Source organism: Amphiprion ocellaris, chromosome 7 (assembly GCF_022539595.1).
Source record: "Amphiprion ocellaris isolate individual 3 ecotype Okinawa chromosome 7, ASM2253959v1, whole genome shotgun sequence".
NCBI classification, from domain to species: domain Eukaryota; kingdom Metazoa; phylum Chordata; class Actinopteri; family Pomacentridae; genus Amphiprion; species Amphiprion ocellaris.
The window spans coordinates 6,955,338-6,978,737 of NC_072772.1; the positions used below are offsets into that span (position 1 = coordinate 6,955,338).

General features: G+C 39.4%; 1 protein-coding gene across 3 annotated transcripts in view; it reads left to right on the plus strand.

Annotated features, from left to right (window-relative positions):
* Nucleotides 1-23,400, plus strand: part of grik4 (glutamate receptor, ionotropic, kainate 4) — a 304,795-nt gene that overhangs the window by 222,840 nt on the left and 58,555 nt on the right. For all 3 annotated transcript variants that reach the window (XM_035953556.2, XM_023281819.3, XM_055012535.1), the window contains exons 7-8: nucleotides 2,538-2,716; nucleotides 7,556-7,609. In XM_035953556.2, coding sequence (XP_035809449.2) covers nucleotides 2,538-2,716; nucleotides 7,556-7,609 — 233 coding nt within the window. The remainder of the gene's footprint in view (nucleotides 1-2,537; nucleotides 2,717-7,555; nucleotides 7,610-23,400) is intronic.

Sequence of the window (23,400 nt, forward strand, 5' to 3'; positions counted from 1 at the left end):
CTACAAAAAAACAAATATTTCTTTCAGCTGCTTGTTTTTCATTTGATTGAAACAGTGAGGGAACAACATGGCAGCTGTAAAGCACCCAAGTGAAAAAAAAAAAGATTCTGACTCCCTTTTGAATCCTGTGCAGCCCAAACACAAAAGAGAATATGAACTTTCTTCTGAGTGTCACTCTGTTTGAGTGTGTAGGCTGTTTAGCTAACAACATCTAGTACAGTGCGCTGTCTAATGTCATGAACTCAACTTGATTGTATTTGATGCCCTGCAAGACACGATAGAGAGTGGTTGCAGGAGGCAGGCAAGGATGGCGCTCTAGCAGAAGTTATTTCAAGCTCATCAAAGTTATTCTGTGTTATACTACAGAGGAAGCTGATCTGACAGGTTCGAGTCACAAGGAGGCACGCAAGCAGCAGCCAGGAGTGATGTTTCATGAGTTCACAGTCACAGGTGGCCAGGAACAGAAAGACAAACTCACCTGATTCACTGCCACACAGACAGTCTAAGAGACACGCAGACCCTGAGACATAATTACAGACGCTCTCAGACATGATGCTGGTGACTGGGGAGGTACTGTTGGCTTGGGTAATGCACTATTGGAAAACTGAAAGAGGAAAATTTAAAAAGAGTGAACTTGATAACCTAAAATTGCTATACCAAAGCTGGTGTCCAAGTGACAGATGAATTGAATGGGCAGTCACCGTGACAAAAATCACATTAAATATGTGCCAAAGTCAAGAGTGCTGTTTTACTATTGCTTAATAATGGAAAAAGCAGGCAAAGGCTGTGCTGATGCAAGTTCTTTCTGACAACATTATTTCCATCTTGTACAACTCTACTCGCCAGTATCAAGAAATGATACATGAGTGTGATAAGCTCTGCCAAACTGTCAAGGCGAGGCCAGCATAACTGTCACACCAACATGCTGTAGTTTACTACTCTTAGGGCCCTATTTTAATCTCCCTAGTGCAAAGTGGTAGATCTTGGGCACACAGACTATATGGCTGTCTCCAAGACACATCTCTAGAAATGCAATGTGGAGAAAAAAAAGCTGGCTAAAATGGAATATAAATCTTAGGTTGTGATGATTAATAAAATACACTCTCAGCCAGTCACATCCTTGGTCTCTTTGCACAGAAGCAGCTGTGCCAGTCACAGGAAAGCATAACAGCTCAACAAAGCTACAGAGCAGCAAAACATGATCACATCACGCCACAAATCTGCAGCCAGAGGCAGATGGTGGAGGTTTTTTATTTACAACTTGAACATTGATGTTAGAAAAAAATCAATGAATATAGGTGATGAATCCATTTGTAAGACTGCATCACTGCAATGCTATTTTAATTTTACTTCTACTGTATCTATATTTTAAAAGACTGAATTCTATCATTAAATTTGACACAACTGAAACCATTGCACCATTACACATGAAACAACAGTGTTATTCTTTAAAAATATGTGATTTTTTTTTTTTTTTTACAGCAGCCTGGTGTCATAGTCGTTCGTAATGGCACTGCAATTTAGCTCAACACTTGTCAAATCAGAGGCTGCAGATTTATTAATATATATGTCCTGCTGACTTGACATTCCAGCAGGGATTTAATGAACTGAAGGAGAAACTCTTTTGTGTAGTATAAAGTAGCTGCAGGTAAATGCAAACTGATTTATGCTTCAACTACATTAAACATGCATTTTTTTTTTATTTTTTATTTTTTTTGTTGCTGCTGATTTAAATAGACACCGGATTGTTGAAATAATTTATTTATATTCCACTATTGGTGCACATTTGGCCCATGTATTGAGTTGGCTCTTGATTAAATCACCAAAGTAGCAGTGGATTGAAGTTACACAAAAGACAGATGCGATTGTAAAACTATTCTCAGTGCAGTAATTCACTTTGCGCTGCTTCATTTGACGGAACCTTCCTCCTGTTTGTGCCTCTCTTCATATTTGGGCACCATTCGCTCTGTGCTTGGCATCACCACACAGATTGGCAAAATCTAAGTTTGAAAAATACCAAACTAAGCCACCACATAACTAGGGCCCTTAGATTTATCCAGGTTGTGTTTTTCTCACTGTAACACACCTGACAAATTACTTTGAACTCCTATATGGAAAATTAGCCCATAACCTCTCAGGATCTGCTAATATATGGATGCAAAGTGACTAGTAAAATGCTGCCGGGACTGTTTTGATTAAGTCGGCTATGCTTTAATTAGGGCAAATCCCACTTACCCACTGGAGTCAAGTGGTCTATTATCACGGGATAGATTACAAGAGAAGTTGCTGAAACGTCCCTTTGCGTTTGATAGCTTTACAATAATTCCAATTAAAAGTGATCGGTGCAGCTATTCTGCATTGAAATTCTTTTATTCATCGTTGTCAAAACGACAGAAAAACAAATAATGGATGCATGGTTATGTATAAGTCTATGGCTCATTACAGGATTAATCATCACAATATGCTTAACTTTCCTTAACTTTTTGGTGTGTGTGTGTGTGTGTGTGTGTGTGTGTGTGTGTGTGTCTTACCTGCAGGCTTATTGAACCTGGAGCAGCTCCTCAGGCAGTTCCTCATCTCCAAGGAGACTCTCTCTGTGCGCATGCTTGATGACAGCCAGGACCCAACCCCACTCTTAAAGGAGATTCGAGATGACAAGACTGCCACCATTATAGTCGATGCCAATGCCACCATGTCACATATCATTTTGGAGCGGGTTCGTATGCTTCACATAATCGCCATGTTGTTCATGCACTGATTTTTTCTTATTCCATATCTTCACTCATACCACTGTATCTTAATATCAATCTGCATTTATATAACTGTTTGAAAAGTACAGTCGCCAGTGGCAACAACATTTCAAGGCTGAAAGCAATTCTTTAAGTCTTAACATTACAGCATAACTAGATATGCAGTTCATTATTTAGCTTTTACGCTTTTTGTGGTGTAACATGAAATCCATGTAGTTTTTGTTATCTTTAAACTGGCAACTGGAATAGAAGTTACACTAAGACCGTACTTGAACAACTTGTTGTGTGCTTTTATTGGTATATATCTATCTATTATCCTACTGGCTGACATTCACTCCAGATCCAGCAAAGTCTTTTTCCTCAATGTCACTCTATGCTGGCAGGAAGAGATCTATTAGCTCCCAAGCCCTTTATCTTAGCCACGGGGGTTTGACTGAGGGACCAGCAATAAATTATACTAATACTAAATTAGCCTCATGCAGCACACCTATTTTGGTTTGATTTTGCTAATGTGTAATTAAATTGATGTGGAACATTGCAGCAGACCAGTTTCATGTCATGTGATCCAGTAACTTAAAATCCACACCACATATTTAAAATTTGTTCAACAAATAAGCCACCTTTTTATATGATTTCAGTGGGTTTTTTTCTGTTTTATATGATAGTTTCAGTGGAAGGATCTGCTTTTTCTTGTAACGGCTCCCGTGTCATGTGGTCCAGTGGCTCCAAATCAATATTAAATGTATCCCTCCACAGGCCACATAGTAAAAATACCTGGTGTGGTTTTGGAGTCACTGGGCCTGTTTAAATATTTATGTTGAATAAATTAATTGCACATTAGCAATCAAAATAGGTTTACTGCGTGAGTTGTATGCATTTGCTGCATTTGTAGAAATTTTTTGCATAATTTTCACTAATGTGGGCAAGTCAGCAGAAAGGTGTTGACAGTAACGCTGCTATTGTGTTGTTGAAATGGTGAGTTATTGATGGAATCTTGTGTTCCTCATACTGCAAACACTGGGTAAAAACTGAGTAAGAAGACGCCACCGTATCCGGAGTGAATATCTGTTGAATATCCAAGCTAAAAGTAATTCCACCGCAGTAGATAACGTTGTTAAGCCTCTAACACTAAAAGCAAAAACCAAGTTGTCTTGTGGTTTTAGCTGAATTTCTATTTCTGTTGCCAATTTACAAACGAAAATGGACAATTTTAAGTTCACACAGAACACAAAATAAACTAAATAATGCATTGAATGTTTGTTCATCCTGTAATCAAAACAGTTTAATACAGCCTTGAATGGAAGGTGAATTTTCCTGTAGTTTTACATAGTTTAGGTTCTAAAAACATAGTTCAAAATGAAAGGCAAATGACCTCAGGCGACCTTGTCAAACAGACCAGCTACATCAAATTACTGTATATGGATGACAGCATTAAATGAAGCCATATTCCAATGATTCATTGTCCATAAATGAGAATTCTGCAAGGTTTTATGGGTTAGTATGATTAAGAACATAGCCATAAAATGAAGGAGCCCTTTTGTCTTCTCTCTAATCCACTGCATATGATGAAGTTAAAGAAGTGTCTATTTTAACCTTTCTTTTACCAGAGAGCCCTGTTGGGATCACAATTCTCTCTAAAGAGTAAGTTGGTCAAAGAGCAGGTGTACAAACACAAAATTAAAATGTAGCATATAAAACAGTATACAAAAATGCAACATTTTTTTAATGATGCCTTTAAATTAATCAATAAATACAAATTTGTCATCTTTTTTTAAGGAAATGTTCTGTTAGTCAGTGAAGCAAATTAGGTGGAAATCTTCTGTACTTCAGTTGTCCACCTCTTGGTCTCTTCTCTAATAATGCATTAAAAAAACACACACATAGCTAATATTTCTCTGCCAAGTCCACAACTAGTCATGAACTCTGGGCATTAACCAATAAAATTAGATCATGAATATAAGCAGCCAAGCCTTAGATAGGATGAGGAGCTCATGCTTCCTGTGGGAGCTTGGAGTAAAGTCGCTGCTCCTTTGTGTGAAAAGGAGCCAGCTGAGGTGGTTCGGGCATCTGATTAAGATGCCTCCTGAGCACCTGCCCTTGGAGGATTTCTATGCACAACCAACTGGGACAAGACCCCAAGGTAGACCCAGAACTTAGCAGAGGGATCACTTATCAGATCTGGCATTTGGGAATGAGTTGGTGTGCCTCAGAAGGAGCTGGAAGATGGGTTGAGAAGAGAGGGAAGGATAATGACATCTTACTCTATATTCTCTAATGTAGACTCTATACACTGTAAACTGTATATCTCTCAGCAGTTTCCACTCTCAGTCAAGTTTTCAGACTGCCATCAGTGGTCATCCAGTCACCATAGCAACCCAGGCAGCCCTGAGCCACAGAGCAGCGGGAGTCCACACTGGGATGTCTCTCTTTCTCCCTTAGTCCGTCCCCCTTCTTCCATCCGCCTGTATCTTCAGTTTCAATATGGAGCTGTTCTCTTTTCACACACTCTGTTCTCTCCGTGTTCTCTGCCCAAATTCAGAGAAGACGATTTCACTTTATTTCTTCACACTTCCCTCACCATGTGGTCTTGCATATCCATCCCTCTATGTCTCACTCTTTTGTCATCTTTGGATGTCGTATGGTCTGTCTCTTTGTCTGTCAAGAGACAATCCTTAGACAGACTGTTGGAAAGTTGGCAGTTCTACCTCTCATGTGGAGTGCGTAGATGCCAAACATATCAAAGCTGTGTGCCGGCATATTTGCCAGTCTCAGATGTTGATAAGAGCGCCCAGTTTGTTTAGAGGGACAGAATCGTCCATTGTCACGCAAGACATTCCCCCTTATTTGTCTGTTTACATCTTACATCAAACCCTCTTCAGACAAAGGTCTCACTCTCCGAGGTTTTAGCATTCAGAGGGGTTTAGGTCAGCTGTGTTAGCATTCTGAATGTAATCTCGTTCAGTCAGGCCTCCGCTGTTGTACACAGCTGTACAGAACCAGAGTGGGCTAGATAGTGAGCCCAGTATATGGGAGGCAGTGGAATCCGTGTGCACTCTGACCAAAGCTGTGCTTGAACAAGGAGATCCAGAGTAGAAAAAAGGCAGAGGAGCTTATTTCGAATGCTCGAAAAGTAGACCAAAAGGATATTTCATCAACTGCTTGTTTGAGTGGTATTGTGTATTCTGAATGAAATGTGGGCGATTTAGGTTATAATATCAGTTTGTGTTTGGTAGCAGGGAAGGCACAGGTCACTGAAAGACAACATGCAGTGGGCTGAAATATCACTTTCCATAATCTCTGTGAAGAAAGCAAAATCTCAGCCATCTTGTGCCATTTACTAGTTTTCCTTGTTCTGTATAACTGCAGGCCAGATGCTAGCAAACAACTTCCCTGGAACATATAATTGCTTTGCATAGACAAGCTTATAGTAGTGACAGTGCGCTACATATACTCAGAGGAGGAAGCTTTATAAAGACATCTTGAGAGGTTATTTGGAGTTTAATAATGAAAGATGTATTCAGATGTTTTTGCTATAATAATTGCTGCCTTTCTACATCTTAGTGGTTTATTATTTATGCTCCTTAAGAACACCTCGGTTGAATATTCAACAACCGAGTGGCAAACACTCAAACTAATAGCACACACACAGGTTACACTTTTCCAGATCTGACAGCTAAATATCTGTTATTAAACACCTTCTGATGATATACAACCTTGAAATTATGTCAATGCGGCGGTAATTATTATGGAAATATGCAAATTTCAGCCCAACCAGGTGTGAAAAAATAACGCTTTGAGCAGTGTCTCAAAAGTGGCACGAGGTTTAATTTATGCACAAGAAGAATTTCACACAGGGTTAAAGCTAGAGACCAGGACTCTCACATATAAATGAACATCTACTATATTTAAGCCTTTGCCTATCTGCAGCAGGTAAATCTCTCTATTTTAAAGTATACAAGCCTTTTAAACAGCAACATCGGCACACTGGTGCACTGGTTGTAATCCGTTTTATGTCAACAATAATTATTGGTTTTCCAGAGCTAAAGTAGATATAGTAGGCTGCAGCAACGAGGGGTACGGCCGGAAAGACCTGGGAGGCATCCAAGAAAGCCTTCTGATGCTGCAGATATGACATAACCTGAGCGTTCAGAGGAAGGATTACTGTCTAGAAAATGCATATATGATAAGCACATGTGACAGCGTTTGTGAAATTACTCTCACTGCCGGAAGATGGAGACAAAAGTTCCGCACTTCAGGTGAAAATGATGTATAACAAAACATTGTTGGAAAAAGAGAATGCTCTTTGAAACAACCACCACAGCACGATTAAACCAAAGCCTATAGCTGAACGATTTTCTTTTTTGATAATCACTTTAATGAAATGAAACTATGAAAAGTTCACCCTGTCCTTCACAACTGCTCCTCGCTCTGACTTTGATTTAATCAAATTGTAAGACAGAGTGTCGACCAGCATGCTAATGTACCACCAAAATTAATTGCTCCATTGAGAGCCTTCATCAGATAAGAATGTGTCGGGTCTTATCAAGATGTGGATTTGATCTGTCGGCTCAGAGTGGAGCTAGAGTTACACTAAATCACTGACCTCTCAACTTCTCTCCCCGCTGTATTCGGTCTCTCTGCTTTCTGTTTGCTCCCCTCCCCATCCCTCCTGTCTCTCTGATCTCCAACTAAACATCTTTTCTTAAAAACCCAATCCTGAAATTTCTGTTTTGCGCTTACTGTGCTTTCTTTTTCTAACTTGTTTCTTTATCTCCCGCCCCTCTTTCTTTTGTGTTTCTCTGCAGGCGTCAGAGCTGGGAATGCTGTCCGTCTACTACACTTACATCTTCACCTCTCTGGTAAGTAAACGGGATGATGTTAGAATATAGATTTCACACCTACAGGAGCTGTGCTGTGTATTAAAATAGTACGCTTTGATTACTACTTCTCACTTTAATAATTCAATGGATGGAGCTTAGTCAGAGGCATTGTTGCACAGATCAATTTATTTATGTCATATTGCTGATTTTCTCGCTCATTTAATGTGACTGCAAATTAAAGGTCGAGTTCAAGTAGCTGCAGTGGCTCTGGTCACTGCCCTCATCAGTTGAAGTGCATTTCTGGACCAAACAAATAACAATAATTGATATAATTCCCACTATTACTACTGCTTGTGTAATCTCTGCTGCCGCCTTTCTTATAATTATGATTGTGGAACGCCAGCCAAGCTCCCATTTAATGAAGGATGAAGTCATCATCCTCAGAGTAACTTCTGTCAATGAATGAGCTGAGACGAGCTCCACACAGCCTTCCTCTACAACTCTCTTTCTTTCTTTCTTTCTTTGTGAATGAGTATGACAGACATTTCAAAATAATTGCATTTCAGTGATTTACTTTTTGTTTAAGTTGGTTTGCGTTTTCTATTGCAAACTAATCTTACACTGTGATGCTCAGCTCTTCTAATTGTTCAGGTAGAGTACATCATGTGGTGCATATACTTGTGTTTAGCTTTGTGATCAACATCTTACAGCTGTAATCCTTGAATTTTACATAAATATATTAAGATGTAGTTGTGCTCATGAAATGTTTCATATTGATTTGATCACAGTACTTTACATACTGTGGAATGCATAGATGCTTAACTGTGATTATGTGAAATTGTTGATAAAGATTCATACTGTATGTTGCATATTGTTTACAATGACAGTGTCTTCAAAATAGATGACAGAGGCAAATAGAAAAAGAGCTGAGGAGGCACCTAAAGGAAATGTGTCTTTGCAAAGTTGCTTTCGAAGCAGTAGCAGGAGAACCGCTGAATCATTATGAGTGAAATATCTAATAGGCACTTCTTAAGTACTTTATCCCCACTCGGTATACACAAAAGTTACTTCTGCAGGTTTTGTTGAATGTAAAATCCTTTTATGGAGGGTTGTTGGTTTCATAAATGCTGTGTTGAAGGTAAACAGGATTTTACATGCTGTTTTATATGATCTACAGTGCAAATATTAGGAGGAGGACAGCTGGGGATAAGGTGTTCCCCATTTTTTTTAAACGCATTTGACCATTCAACGATGTATGAACAGAGGAAGTGACCTCAAATTTGGGAATAATGGTGTTTAGTCAAATAGAGGCTAAAGGATCCACGAGAGTTATTGCAAGATCATAACGATAGCCGCTTGGAGAAAATTTGATGCTACAGTAAACTTAGCAGATAGCTTCTCCCTAATGAAAATTAATGAGGTTCAAAACACTTTGCTCTAATAGCTCTGTAGAGATGATTCATATCAGGCTGATTTATGACTCATTAAGAGTGGGCTGCTGCCATCTTCGTGTTTTTCTCCACAGCCCTTGACATAGTCACTTATTGTAGCTCTCTTTTCTCTTTTCCATTTCTTTTACCTGCTTGCTTTTTGCTTTGTCTCCACACCTAAATAATCTTCCTCATCATTTTCCCCTGGTGTTGGTGTGCAGGTCTGCTGGAGGGCACAGCAAAGCACCCAGATTCAAGATAAATGCTAGAGGATGACCCCTCCCACTACCATTACCACCATTTTCTTAAATTCCAGCTATTGCTCAGTGGCGACGCTGTTAATAGCCTCAGCTAACATCATTAAAATGGTCAGCAGTGTGCCCTTGGCAGCCACTGATATAATGCAAAAACTGCGAGCGAAAAAATAGAAGCACTTTTTGTCTCCTTAGCTGTCAAAGTAAGTGATTCATCCTATTTATTGCAATTTTAAATGGCTTCGCCGCTTGTGCATCATGTCCTGCACACACATTTACATAAATGCACACAGGCACAAAATAGCACAGGGACAAGTTTCATTATGTTCTCTCACAGTTCAGTTCATTCTTCCCCCATTTTCCAAACTCAGGGATAGTTACATCTGTGAAAATGACAATAATACTTTGAATGTCAGGGTCGCTTTTTCATCTTTTTATTAATGTACACTTTAATTTCATGAGGCCGTTCTGTCCAGAAAACGGCAGCATCGGTCATTTGTTCAAACAGTATAAAGCACTTAGAACATTCAGTCCCAAACGTGTTATTGTCATGGCACCAAGAACAGTACAGATATGCAGATCACACTGTTTAGCAGGCGTACTACGAGTATAGTGTTGACAGAGTTTATCTGAGACTCTAGTGCACATCGCAACCAAAACGTTTTTTATGTAACTACAACAGTGTTAAGTATTTATTTTTATAGTCTAATGTCACATCTTTCCAGTACATTTTTAAATGGCATTTATGCAATTTACGTTACCGTCTATTTTTCTAATCAGTTTTTGAAACAGTTTTTTTTTTTTTTTTTTTTTTTACAGCAACAAAATAGTTTGTCGTAGCATTGTGTGTGCATATTTATAGATAAACTCTCATTTTGTTGTGTTGATTACTACGGATTTGAATTGTGGTTACTTATTTGTATTTTAAAACAGTATGTTTTACAGCTATGGGAGAACATGCTGAGGACTAACCATTGGATGTGGTGAATGTACTTCTATCTCAAGTAAAGTTGGCTGGGGTTTCTAGGGCATAAATTTTCCCAGATTAAATAAAAAGCAACACATAGCTGCTAGTCTTTGCCTGAACTTTCATATACTAGCATACAGGAATGACTTCCAGACAGTGAAGAAGTCCCTCACAGTGAATGTGGCTTGCGGACAGAAGAGGCTAAAACTGTAAAAGTTTTTAGAAATTACAGCTAGAAAGCTGAATACATTACTTTAGAATAGCGTTTTGATTAAATTTATTGATGTAGAAGAAGCCCAGTATTATTGATGTATTTTTCTGCCTTGCTCTGCTTGTGCTTTTCCTGGAAGCTTTACTTTTTTCTGTACTAAATAAGTGATCAATGTTTACACCAAACTTGAAATCACAAAGGTTTCAGCTTCTGTCGGCAGCTAGTAGGTGCAGATTTGCCTCCAAAATACAGTTTTTTATTCAGAGAGAAAGATGAAAACAATGCTAAAAGAGAAATAGGGTCTATAACTGCAATCTGCCCCAAGTTCAGCTGCTTAAATGCAACTTCCGGGGCAGCAAATCAGAAAAAGTCATATTCCTTATCTGAAAATCTTATATAGAGTTTTTTTTAGTGCTAACAAATTATCAGTTTTTTTCCATTTGTTACTAGTTCAAATTAATTCAGCTTGGGGTGTAAGCTATCCTTCTGATTGATTGGTTTTTAAGTCGCAGGCATACAGGAAGCAAGATAGATGATAAAGATGACGATTGTACGGTCACTAATCTTTCCATGTGTGTGTCAGTTCATAGGTGTGTGAATGTATGTGTGCACTCGTAATGATAGTGGGTCCTGATATTTCTATTATAGCAGGAAGTAAATAACATTTCTTAAGTCTGTTTAAAAGTTAGTCTCATCATTTACTGCTTCACCTTTCACCCTGAAAAGCTTTTACACTCGCAGACCTGTGACCTGGCATTTACTTTCCTTCTTCCTAACAGTGAATTTAATGAGCGTGATTACTTGGAGATAAACAGTGCTGGGCAACAGGAATTCAGCATCACTTTTAAAAATAATATGATGGGAAAAATGGTGGTTTTGTGAGATAATCAACTGACTCAATGCGTTTATTTGCTCTTTACATTTGACAAATTAAGTTAAGGTAGATAAAATACAACAGTAATCGCCATTTGTCTAAGTATGGCATGTCTTTGGTTGTGGAGGCACTGCAGTAAAGTTATTGTTTGTGCCTTAATATCAGTTGGACTTTATTAAGCTTCGCAGAGTTTTAACAGTCATGACTCATTTTTCAGGGTAGTGATCACGAGTTTGATGGAGTCGTACTGCATATTATTTTTCTGAAAGGATTTAGTGTGTATCTACAGTTAGTTTTCTTGTACTTTTACTTGTCCAAACCAGGTTCTGTGTGATTATGCCATAAATAACACATAAAACTCAGAGGTGTTAGTATTTATTTTTCATTCGGCTGTGTTTATTAACATTTTCCTGAGATTTATTTGCCAGTGCCACAAAGGTTGTGGCTTCTATTTCATTCAACGCTTTTATAATGTGATTTCTGCTCTCTTAAATTTAAATTAGCTTGAGGCTACCGCAGTTTACTTTGTTACAATTACAGAAATGTTTTGCACTAATGTCTGTGTGGGCGGCAGGTTTCACCTTCCAATGGCACCTAATTAAACTACTATAAAAATGAATGCTGAATTTTGAGCTTCAGATTAGAGTCACTGACCGTCTAAAAGTACGTGTCTTGGATGAATGTTTACTATATATTTTGATCAAAAGAATGCGTAATCCATCTGAACTGCTGTCATGGCTTTCCATTTAGGCTGTAATTACATGATGGAGGTGGTGAGAGCTAATCAGTGGGTTTACAGTTTTGTGGTAATTTTAGGGAAACCTCGATGCTGTGGTTAGTGCTGACTGGGGAGCAGCTTCTACCAGCATGCATGATATGGTGGCTACATTAATCACACAACTTCATACGTGACTGTTTTGTAGAGGACCTGAATTCCGATAAATACATTCACAACGTTAATCATTTAACCAGAAGAAACAAAACTTTAACTGAGGTTACCCGCAGCATGTATTCACACTGCCCACTCATCCAATCAGAACAGGCGGTGCAGAAATGAAAAGCCAACAGCTCAAGAAACTCAGCTTGTAGGGCAAAGATGTAAATATTGCAATAACATTACACATTAACTGGCTAATGGAATCTGGCTGGGTATTTAGTTGGACCTTTTTAGATAGTTCAGCCTGCAACTTCTCTCATATTGTCTCTTTTATTGCTTTTTTTTCATCAAGCTGTGTTTGTCTCTGAGATGTGATCCAGGTGGGATTATCTTTGAGTACAACATTATTAAATTATACAAATAAAGCACACTGTGTTCAAACTAGTTCATTAAAACAACTGCAGTACTATCTTTCAAGAAGGATAAATTAGAATATTTTAGCAAAGTTACCACAAGGACATAACATAAAACTGAAGACTATGTTGTTTGAATCTGGTATAAGATCTGTATGAATTATCATCTTTCTCTCTCAGTCTCTTATCCTGTTCTTTTGACCAGTGAAGGAAAAATAAATAATATTTTAAAAGTGCAGTGTGTGATTCTAGAGTAACATTGATGATATTTAGATAGTATGTGCCAGATTTATCGTCCCTCACTCTTATCTCCCACCTTTCTCCATTCTTTCCTCCCACTTCCTTTAGCCTTGTCATGAGCACAAATACAAACTAGCACAGGACATGCTGGAATAGCGCTGTGTGGATTGGTATGAGCCGCAACTGTTAGTTTTTTATTCAGCGTGAGAAAATAATCACTGAATTTGGCAAAAAGATAATTGCATTACAATCACATACTCTGCTTATAAAATATTCTGAATATAATTACAGCGCTTTCACAAACAACTAGAAGCTCTTCACATGAGAGAAAATGTCAGACACCTGTCTGCTTCACAAACTGATAACAAAATAACGATGTGTAAACAAACATGCTGCCATATTAAGAATATTTACATAAACATACATACGGTGTTGCTTTTGAAATAATCTCTTAAGGATGTAAGCTGCCTCTGGTAATAATCAACATTATTGAAAGTGTTTATAAATATGTAGAACTCTAAAGAGAGGGACATGTAAGATTATTTATGCATGTTTTAACATTAATTTTTGTGTTTTCTAACAATGTACATCACTATAGTGGGTAACTGCATAAACTGCTGTGATATTCCACAATTACGTCATAAATTGTGAAGGCTTACAAACATTAATCGCTGTTGACTTTTCCGTCCTGCATCTGCTGCATCCTTTGTGTCCCCCTATTTTGTCCAACCATCGCCTGCTTCTGTCTTCCTCCTCTGCTGACACTTCATTTGTATCTGGGCCTGACATCCCTGACTAACGATCTGCCAGACTGCTCCCCTGCCTCATCTGTTTCCCCTGAATCATCATCTCAAGATGCTCATCAGCGTCCTCAAGCAGCTACCCATCTCCAGTCAGGGTTTTTGTCATGCCCACTTATGGATTTGAGTGCTTTCAGTCTTCATTTTGTCTTTGTTTGGTTTATTCTGTCATGTGTTGATGTTATTAATCTGGGGTGAGAAATTAGGGAAGGAAGAAGTGGTACAGATGCTTCTTTTCTCTCATCATCATCATGTAGAATTATTGCACTGCTTTCTAGTGAATGCGGCCTGATGTAATATTCGATTCAAGTGCATGGTAACGATGTGAGTTGTTTTCATCCTGTCTCTCTCACTCCCCAGAAATGTTGTCTGCATGTTTGTTTGCACTTCTAAATGAAAACCATTTATTGCTAAGATCTCTATGGAGAAGATTTGAAAGAATGACCTTTCACTGGCTATCATTAGATGGACTAATAATCTTCAGAGGATGCTGCCGGACGTGAAATCTCTTTTCTTTTCTTTTTCTTTGGCCTGTTTCTTTATTAACAGTCGTACAGTTTAGACAGTAGTACTTCATAACGATGCCTGAAACATGATTCTCACTACATTAATTCTGCTCTGTGATTTCAGAGGCATTGGTCCTGGATAATGTAATGTTTAATCTAGAAACACGTATTCCCTTTAGTTGGCGATGCTGATCAGAATTAAACATGCAGGTGATGAGATGGAAAAGAAGCACACAGGCATCACTCAGACGTACCAAACACTGTTTCCTTTATATCTCGTGATAAGGCTCTCAGCGCCAATTCATTTTCCTCTCTCCCCATTAAGTCCACTTAATACCAGCTGTTAATATCCTGGGCCTTAATTGTAAGATCTAATAGAAATCTTGGCCCTTGGGTCACAGTGAGTGGAGAGATAAAAACACGATTCGTGGAAAAGCTGGGAAACTGAGGAGCTAGACAGGGCTTTTACTGCTTCTCTCTGTGAAAAGACAACTTTGCAGCCAACATCATGCAGCTTCTTCAGCTTTAACTTAATGCAACACGCACAAGAGTCACGCACGCACATATTGCATGTCTGATGGGTGCATGCACACAAAGCAATCAAAACAAATGGGGGAACGCACACATCCACGACACTCGCACAGTCAGTCCCCGCTCCACGGCTCCCATCTAAGTGATTTGTATCCCGCGATCCAAGCTACTCTGCAGGATTGAATAAATCACATCAGTTTGGGAGTGACTCATCACATGTTGACGGGATGCCTAATGTCATTTGAAGGTTAGATGAGCACGGGATTGGGCACACGTTCACTTTGTGATGTCATTTTGAGTGTTGATGCAAGCATGCGGGTTCACTTTCTCCCTCTGTCTCACACACACACACACACACATTCACATCCACACAAAGCAATCAAAAACAGGCTTTGACACACAGCGCCGGCTGACATATTATCCCTCTCTGCAAAGCGGGGGCCATCAGTTCAACCCCCCACATACTCCTCCGCCTGTTTGTTTTGTTCTTCATGTTCCATTTCCCCTCCACACACCCGTGATCCCTCTTGTCACTGCAGTCATTGTCATGCATCCATGCCTGAAAAGCTGCCAACACTTCCTGACTGTCGCACGCACACACACACACACACACACACACACACACACACACACACACACACACACACACACACACAAATGGTAAAACTCAAATAAATAAACTCATGAACATGCTCACCCACCCAACATCCCATCTCTCACGCATACATACAGTTGTAACATCTTGGCCTGCTTATCTACCTGCCTGTCTGTCTGCGTCATGGAAATGAGCTGTGTAATTTATGTCTTGTAGCGTTGCTGTCATAAACCAGCGACACTGGTGCAGAAATGAGCTGCGTCTCCTCACTTGGACCCAATACAAGTCCTCAAGTGAACACACACCAAACACATTAATTTGAACTCATCGTTCTCTTTCCTCCTTTCTCCATTCATGTTAGTTAAAGAGCTGATTGGCAGGTTTGTATGAAAGGGTGATGAGGGGAGTGAGGTTTTACTTCTGAAGCATGTCTGATGCTGTTAGTCAGTAGTTAATCCCTTTTCTTTTGGAGACACTGACGTGCTCCCTGCCATTTGTTCTTGGCCGTTTGGGGCTCTGGGCTCGACATGCTCCATGTTTCTAATTATTCCTCCCAACACTGTCAAATAATAAAATGTTTTATGATTGAATGTGCCACTGAAGAACAGATGAAATATATGCCCGCCTCCCCGACCTGCAAAAATAACCTTTTCTAATTTTCTCCCTATGTCTTACTCAAAATATCTTTTTTTCCACTAATTTTGTAGAACTTACTTGAACAGAGAGTATAGCCGCTGTCCGTCCTTGTAATTTCAATTCTTTCTTCACTGCCAAAGGCTGCGTCCTGCATCCCTTCTCTCATTGTCCGTGTCTTTTCCTCTTAGCTTCTCTCACTCTTTCTCTCTGGGCGTGTCTGGCCTTAATAACAATACTGTCTAGGTGATACAGAATTCAATTTCACAAGTTTATTGTTCTGGTAAAGTTTCTTGTCCCATATCTGTGAATGTGAATGAATGGAGGAAGCATTCCTATTAAAAAAAAAGAGAAAAAAAACACTTCACATCAACCTCACCCTCCATCTCCTGTGTGCACTGTGGTACAGAAGATTTATAAACCCAAAAAAATGTCTTGTCAGTCAAACTGCTTTAGAGGGCAGCCACTGTGACTGTGAAAATGATTGGGATTTAATTAATTCCCCTCCACGGCTTATGTAAAGTTCATATTTCCCTGTTTAGACACAGAGTTTGAGAATCAATCAACTGAGTAATAGAAAAGGTAATAGGCTACGTGGACGGTGACAACAGAAAGCTGCATCCAGCCAGAATATAAATTATGTCATTATTATGTCACAACAAGCGTGTGTCACCAAATATTGTCTGCTTGCTACTCATTTGTAATGCAAAGATGCCATTTCAACTTTGCTAAGAATCACATTTATTGAGTCCAGAGTGGTATAAATACTCACCATAAACACAGGCAGTAACCAGATAAAGGCAGAAATTCTTATGTGGCTATAATTGATTCACTTCCACTGGAGACATTTGTCCTGATGTTTCTGATTGAAACACTTTTTTACTATATTCAAGATCATATTGACATTCAGAAGGTTGACAGGATCTTAGATTATTTTCTCAGTTATCCTTAATTGGGATTTAAAGTTGATGGAAACAGTAAAAGTCAGTCTATGTATGGCATAGGGTTAATTTATAGGTCAGTATCGGTTCAGACTGCATTGGGTTTATTTACATTCCTCACAGTGATGCTGTTTACATTTCAGAATTTGCCATAAAGAGCAACAGTGGGCCACTCACATAACTCAAGTGACATCCGAGTAACTTATGCTGCTGCTGTGGAGTGGCCGTATTTACTTTGCTTCATTCCCTGAGATGGAGAGCAGCGATTTCTGCGAGCAGAAAATTAGCATGTGTAAATGTCCTCTTCAACTCTGTAAACATTATCTTCACTATCAACAAATTGTAACAACCTTAGAGACCAAATCAGCCCAAGCTTGCAAATCATAGGTCCGCAGCCACTGTAGCTCTGAGGTGTAGTTAGATTTTTGAGGATGCGCATATCAGCTGTGAACAACTCTGATAGGATGTGTATCCTTTGTCTCCGCCATTCTGCTTTTGATTTAGATGATAATTGATTGAGTCCACCACTCATCTTCCAGTCTGATCTGTCTCATCCATAGTCTCCATGCACCATTAACGATCCAATAAAGTCATTAATAAAGGGATCATTCTGTGTGATGAACTATACTGGAGAAAAGCAATGTGACAGTGGAGCTAGCTCAGTGAAAACAGATTTAATAAAATGAAATTTGAATGTCAAAGAGCTCATGTAACAGAAGTCACCACTCATCAACCAACAAATGTCATAACAGCGGTTACCTTTATTAGAGCCCTGAGGAGCTTATTATCCATGCCAAAGTCAGAATTCCTATGACAAGTTGACATAAGCATCTGAAATTGCAATAACATGAGGTAGCACCTGGAGTTGGAGTTGATCTTCCATGTGATTATACAGTCATTTAGCAGTTTTTCATTGTAGAAAGAGACAATTTTGAAGAGCGAATATGCAGATGTCTCTGATATGGAGACTGTAAAATGCCTCATTGGTACTTTCAATCAGTTCATCATCCATAATATCAGTTTGCACAGACCATTAATAATCTGAATGGCAGTCGTGTGTTAATCATTTATTTATTGGCATTGAAAACACTCTACTTTATTAAAATATCATCTCTTAATGGTGGCCTCATTTGTCGCTGTTTATTGCAGAAAATAAGCAGCTATTGAATCTGTAAAGGCTTGCTGTTATTTTGTGTTATTGCTAGTTTTGAAAGGTGCAGCGGTTGGAAGCACACAGATAGCCACTTTAGCCAAGTCAGGCAAAACCTTTGAAGAATCATTATGACTCATCTGACCTCACAGCTCCTTGCGTGTGCTTCCACTCGGAGCAAATAAATGTTGCGTTCAATAGAAATTTCTAAGTTTGCTGCTTCCTGCCGAGGTTGTGCCGTTTCCATAGATGTGTAGGACTTTATATTGCAGTAAATAATGAGCCCACGGTGAGTAAAAAGAGTGTCAGGAGCAAAAATCGTGCATAGCTCTCACAGAAACTTTTAAGTCTTGTGCTCTGACTTTCTCTCACACAGAGAGAGAAGAATGACAATTGCATTGACTTGAGTATCAGTATTCATGAACGCCATTCATTAATCATTTATTGCTAATTTTGAAGGTTAATAGGTTTGGCCTTGAGGTCTGTTCACAGTCGAAGGATTATAACATGATTGGGATTCATGAAGAAAACGTGTGTGATCGAAAGCATTCTGATTGTGATTCTGATTGACATTGGTGGAAACCAGAGTGGATTGTTGAGATCAGCAGAGTTTGTGTGAGAGATTACCGATGACCTGGCATGTTTGATATGTAAAGCAGACCTCCTTGCCTCCTTAAAGTTCCCCTAAAAAAAACTTTCCAACGCTATGAAAATGCACACTGGGACCGCTTGTTAAACATAAATTTATTAGACCTGAAGTTCCCCAGTCTCTTTTTATCTTTCCAGATTAGCAGACGCTAGCGGGATGTTTGTGTGAATGAAGGTAAACAGTTTAGTGTAGTGTTCCACCTCTCAGACTCTTAAACTATGTGTGAGGAGTTCTGGCGTATTGATTACTCTGTGTCAGGCCCATTACCACCGACTCCCCCTCTGAGCCCCGTGTCTGGATGACTCAGTGTTGACAATTGTATTACAGCCTATTATCTTCCAAATCCCAAGGCTTGAATCACAGCTTACTGTAGGGTCTGCTTTGGAAAGTTGAAATTGCGTGCCGACTTCACAGCTGACTTCCTTTCTATGCTCCGTTACTTTCTTTCTGCCGTCATCCCACAATCCCCTGCATGTCCACCATTCCACCACACCCCCTCCGACCTTTGCATTTCCCTTTCCTTTCATTGTTCTTCATACTTTTTTCTTCTTGCTCTTTCTGTTCCTGCCCCTTTTTTTCCTTTTTCCTCCCTCGCCCAGCTCAAACCTGCCATGTTCTGTACAATCAGACATCAAGACAGTCACCACCAGTCGGGATTCATTTTACTTTTCACACTACTTCATGTGAAATTTATCGAACACCTCACACAGTCATGCTTTGTTGAGAGTGTTTCTGTTGAGTGTGAATTTCTCACTGCGACACAGACACACTTAACACTAATGAACTTACTAATTGCTAATTAACTTAAAAAAGTCATTTTAAGCAAAACAAGTGTGTACGCTTTTTCATCACTTTGTTAATTATTTCTCTGCTATAAATAAACACCCAAAAGGGCATGGTGCTCTTGGTCAGTAACTACAATTACCCAGATTTTCTGAACACTAATTGTTTTTAAATATTTCTGAATAAATACTGAATTAATGTGTGTTTTGAAACCCACGTGACTTTGGTTGTGGCAGAGCTTTTTCTTTGTCACACATTTAGCTCCTAACAGAAAGTCATTAGTGATATGTAGAGGAAATATATTCAGCACGTGGCTGTTTTAATCAGCCTGATGGAGCTTTCATTTTAATGAAACACATACTGTTATTCTATTCTGCTTATCATTCAGCCCAGACAAAGAAATCCAGACAGAAAGTTCGATATGTAATCAAGCTGAGCTGATTGCTGAGCTGATCGCATCCGATCAGGATTAGTGAGGGAATGTGAAACAAGTTCTTTGTCTCTACAATGTCCTGTTGTACAGACAGGTTTGGGTTTGTGATTAGATCATTAGAAATATTTAGACACTAAGACATTGACTAGGCATTAGGTTAATGAGGATGGACCTAAAATTGACTCTTCTAAGGTGAAGCTTCCTCTTTTTAAGATTCAGTGCTACAGACCATTTGGAAATTTAACTCCATCTATCTGTCTCACTACCACAATACAAATATGGCTTTCTAAACCAGATGGCTTTCATTAAATTTTTGAGCTGTTTGTAATGCCTGTGTATACTGTATGCTTAACAGCTTCCAATCCCATCAGCCTGCTGATCCAATTAAATTGGTGGCAGATTTGGCTGCATTTCTGACTGGGCTGGGAGTAGCACAAAGAATTTATAGGAAAAATGCTCACACTTACATTCAGTCCACAACACAATGAATAATCTGGAGAAAAGCTTACAAACACACTAAATCAAGTGACTCAAACACAGAATAGTAGAGCAGCAAAAGGCATTCACATTGATGACATTGATTTTCTGCATTAAAGCAGGGAATGCGACGTGAAATGACGAGGCAGGGAATTAAATAGAAAACGGGGGAAAAAATCGTATTCAAATGATATGTGAAAGAGTCAGCGATGGTCCAGAAGACCACAGTGAGCCCCCCTGTCACCTTCAGTTCACCAACTACAGAGCTGAGCCAGCAAAGCTCAAATAATCATCATGGCTAGTCAGCATAGATCAAATGTGCTTACAGTTTGTTTTTGATCAGAGAGCACGAAATCCTGTGAGCTGCTTTCCCTTTGCATCTCCTCAATACCAAATTCACTTTTAAAAAAAAAAATGGGCAAGTTGAGGAAATGTGTGATAATAAATTCCACAGTATAATGTAAAACAAATTTCAGCATGACTGTTCAAAGCCGTGCAGATATTTCTGGTGCACAGTATCACATCTTCTTGTCCTGCTGTGCTCTTCAAACACAAAAGGGATATCTAGTCTCAAAGCTGAGGGGTTACTTGGTCTTGATGAGAAACACTCAGGTGATCGATGTGAAACACTCAGGGCTTCACTGAGATGAGCACAGGTTAGATAGAGTCTCATCTCCATTATCTGCTGCTCTCCTCCTGTATAGTTTGTTTTTTCATGTGTCAGTATTTCAGCCACCCACTGCCGACAGTGCAGCCTTCGAGGTCCACGGCATGTTTCTGATTTCCCTGAAAAATAATTTGCTCTTTGGATGCAAGGCTTTGTAATTAAAAGAAGCAGCCGTATGTAATTTAAATACATTTTTTTTTCACTTTGAGGGGTTTTCTGTTTTGTATTTCTTATTGTTCTGTGCTTTCAGCTGTCTTCTTCCGTCATAAAATTCTTCTGGGATTTAAATGATAGCTTCCTGGAAGACTGCTTCAGATTCCAAACATATGCTAGTGTCTGCAATATTCATGGTGTTTTTGGCCTCCGCCAGCCTAAGAATTATTCTGGGCATAAGGTCTCTGCCTCACAAATAGGCTGTTACTGTTGCAGGTCAGACATAATTCTATGAATAATGGAATAAAATTGCTCATTTGTTTCCAGCACTCTGCAGGAATGCTGCCAGATTGTTTTGATGTATGCGCCCATTAAATGCTTTGAAACAAAGCTAATGTATCAACCCCAGCGTTCTGCGCCAAGATATACAGTGTGTTAATTTCATGGTCAACTCGCAGTGAATTAAACTAGCTGGCCACTAGAAATGATGTAAGTGACAGGTTAGTGCCTTGTGCAAGAGGAATGACTTGGGTACAATCCATGCACATAGAACGCCGTGAAGTATCCGGAAAGCAACTGTGTAACTGCGAGTAATTGGAGGAGCTGCAATTACAGCCTTCGTGTCCAGCTGCAGCAGACTAGTGTGTTGAATTTTGTGAACAGAAAATTCAGTAAATCATTTGTCCAATTTTGTTATTACATTCCAGGTTCATAACAAGTCTGCAGGCATGACATTTAGTAATGCTCCCTCTCTCCTCCTCCTCTCCTCCCATCCCATGCTCACTGAGAACATCGTAATTAAGAGGCTGCAGGAGGCTTTAGAGCTCAGCCTGAATTTACGTGGCAATTGATACAAGCATGAAATGACTTATTGCCAAAAACACTGCATGAACATTCCAGTGATTAGAGAATAATCAGCATGCCACTAGAAATGGATTTCATTTCAGAGAGAAGACCGGACTCAGGCCTAAAGGTTTTAGCGTGTTACACTCTTCCTTTCCCCAGTGTAACAGGAGGGATGTCATTAATTAGCACTTTATCATTAGAAAAATCAATATGTAATTTACAGAAATGTTACTCAATCATAGGCTACTGGAGTCTGTCAGTTCTCTCACTGTGCTGCCATGCTAGATAAGGAGTGGAGATGGTTTTTCTTTCATTTTCAAATTGTCAGTGATGATTATCACCACTGACAGCTCTGTCTTTATCTAGGGCACATTATACAGAGCAAAGTGACTAGCATCTGAGTGTACAGCAACCTAGGTAAATGACACATCTCCTTTAGGCTTCACTAATCAACATTTTACATTAAGAATGGATTAAATTACTACAGCATGGAAGAAATTATTTGTAGCGACAAACCCATAAAGATTTATTTGCCACTTCTGCAGATTCCTTCATATCTACTAAGCTTTTCTTTTTTTTTTTTAGCGTTCTTCAGCTCAGATATTTTCATTTTACAGCCTGAGCTGTTTCATTTTCAGTCATCTCATCAGTCATCATCCTTGTTTCCTGCAGCAGCGAACACTCCGACCTGCCAAACACAAAGCAGCAGATCCAAAAAGTTAGAAACTACGGTAAACATAGTGGAGCATTTAGCAGCTAAAAAGCGAAATCAACAGCGCCATCAAAAAATTCTGAGATTGTACCTATAAACACCAAAAACCATACCTGATTTAACATTGACAGTCAAATGTGGTGAAGAAGTCTCCTTGTGCAGCGATACAGTGCTCGCAGCACTTCTGCAACACTTCTAGCACTCCCTGAAAGTCCCATTATGTAAACATGTCAAGCATCATCTGCGATGGTTGCTCAATCTCCTACGATGCCTCAAAATGTCAACCCTTCAACTTGAATTTCATTTTTGGGAAGAGGGAGAAGTCATAGGGAGCCAAATTTAGTAAGTAGGGCAGGGAGGGAGCAACTGTTGCGTTGGTGTGGCCTAAAAACCTTTGTGTAGTCACTGTGCTATGACCGACCGAATGCCACATTGTAGCATTCACATGAAATCGTGCCACAGCTCAGGTCTTTCGTGCTGAATGTTCTCCCTCAGACACCTCAGGACTTTGCAGTAGAAATCGGCCTTGACAGTCCGACTCTGTGTACTCACACTACGAAGAGTCTCAGGTGTTTTTGATCACACCACATATGTACATCAGGAATCAGAAGCAACCAAAACAAAGCTGGAAATAAAGTCAAACCTTGCTTCACATTCACTGGGCTGACAAAAACAAGACTCTGAATTA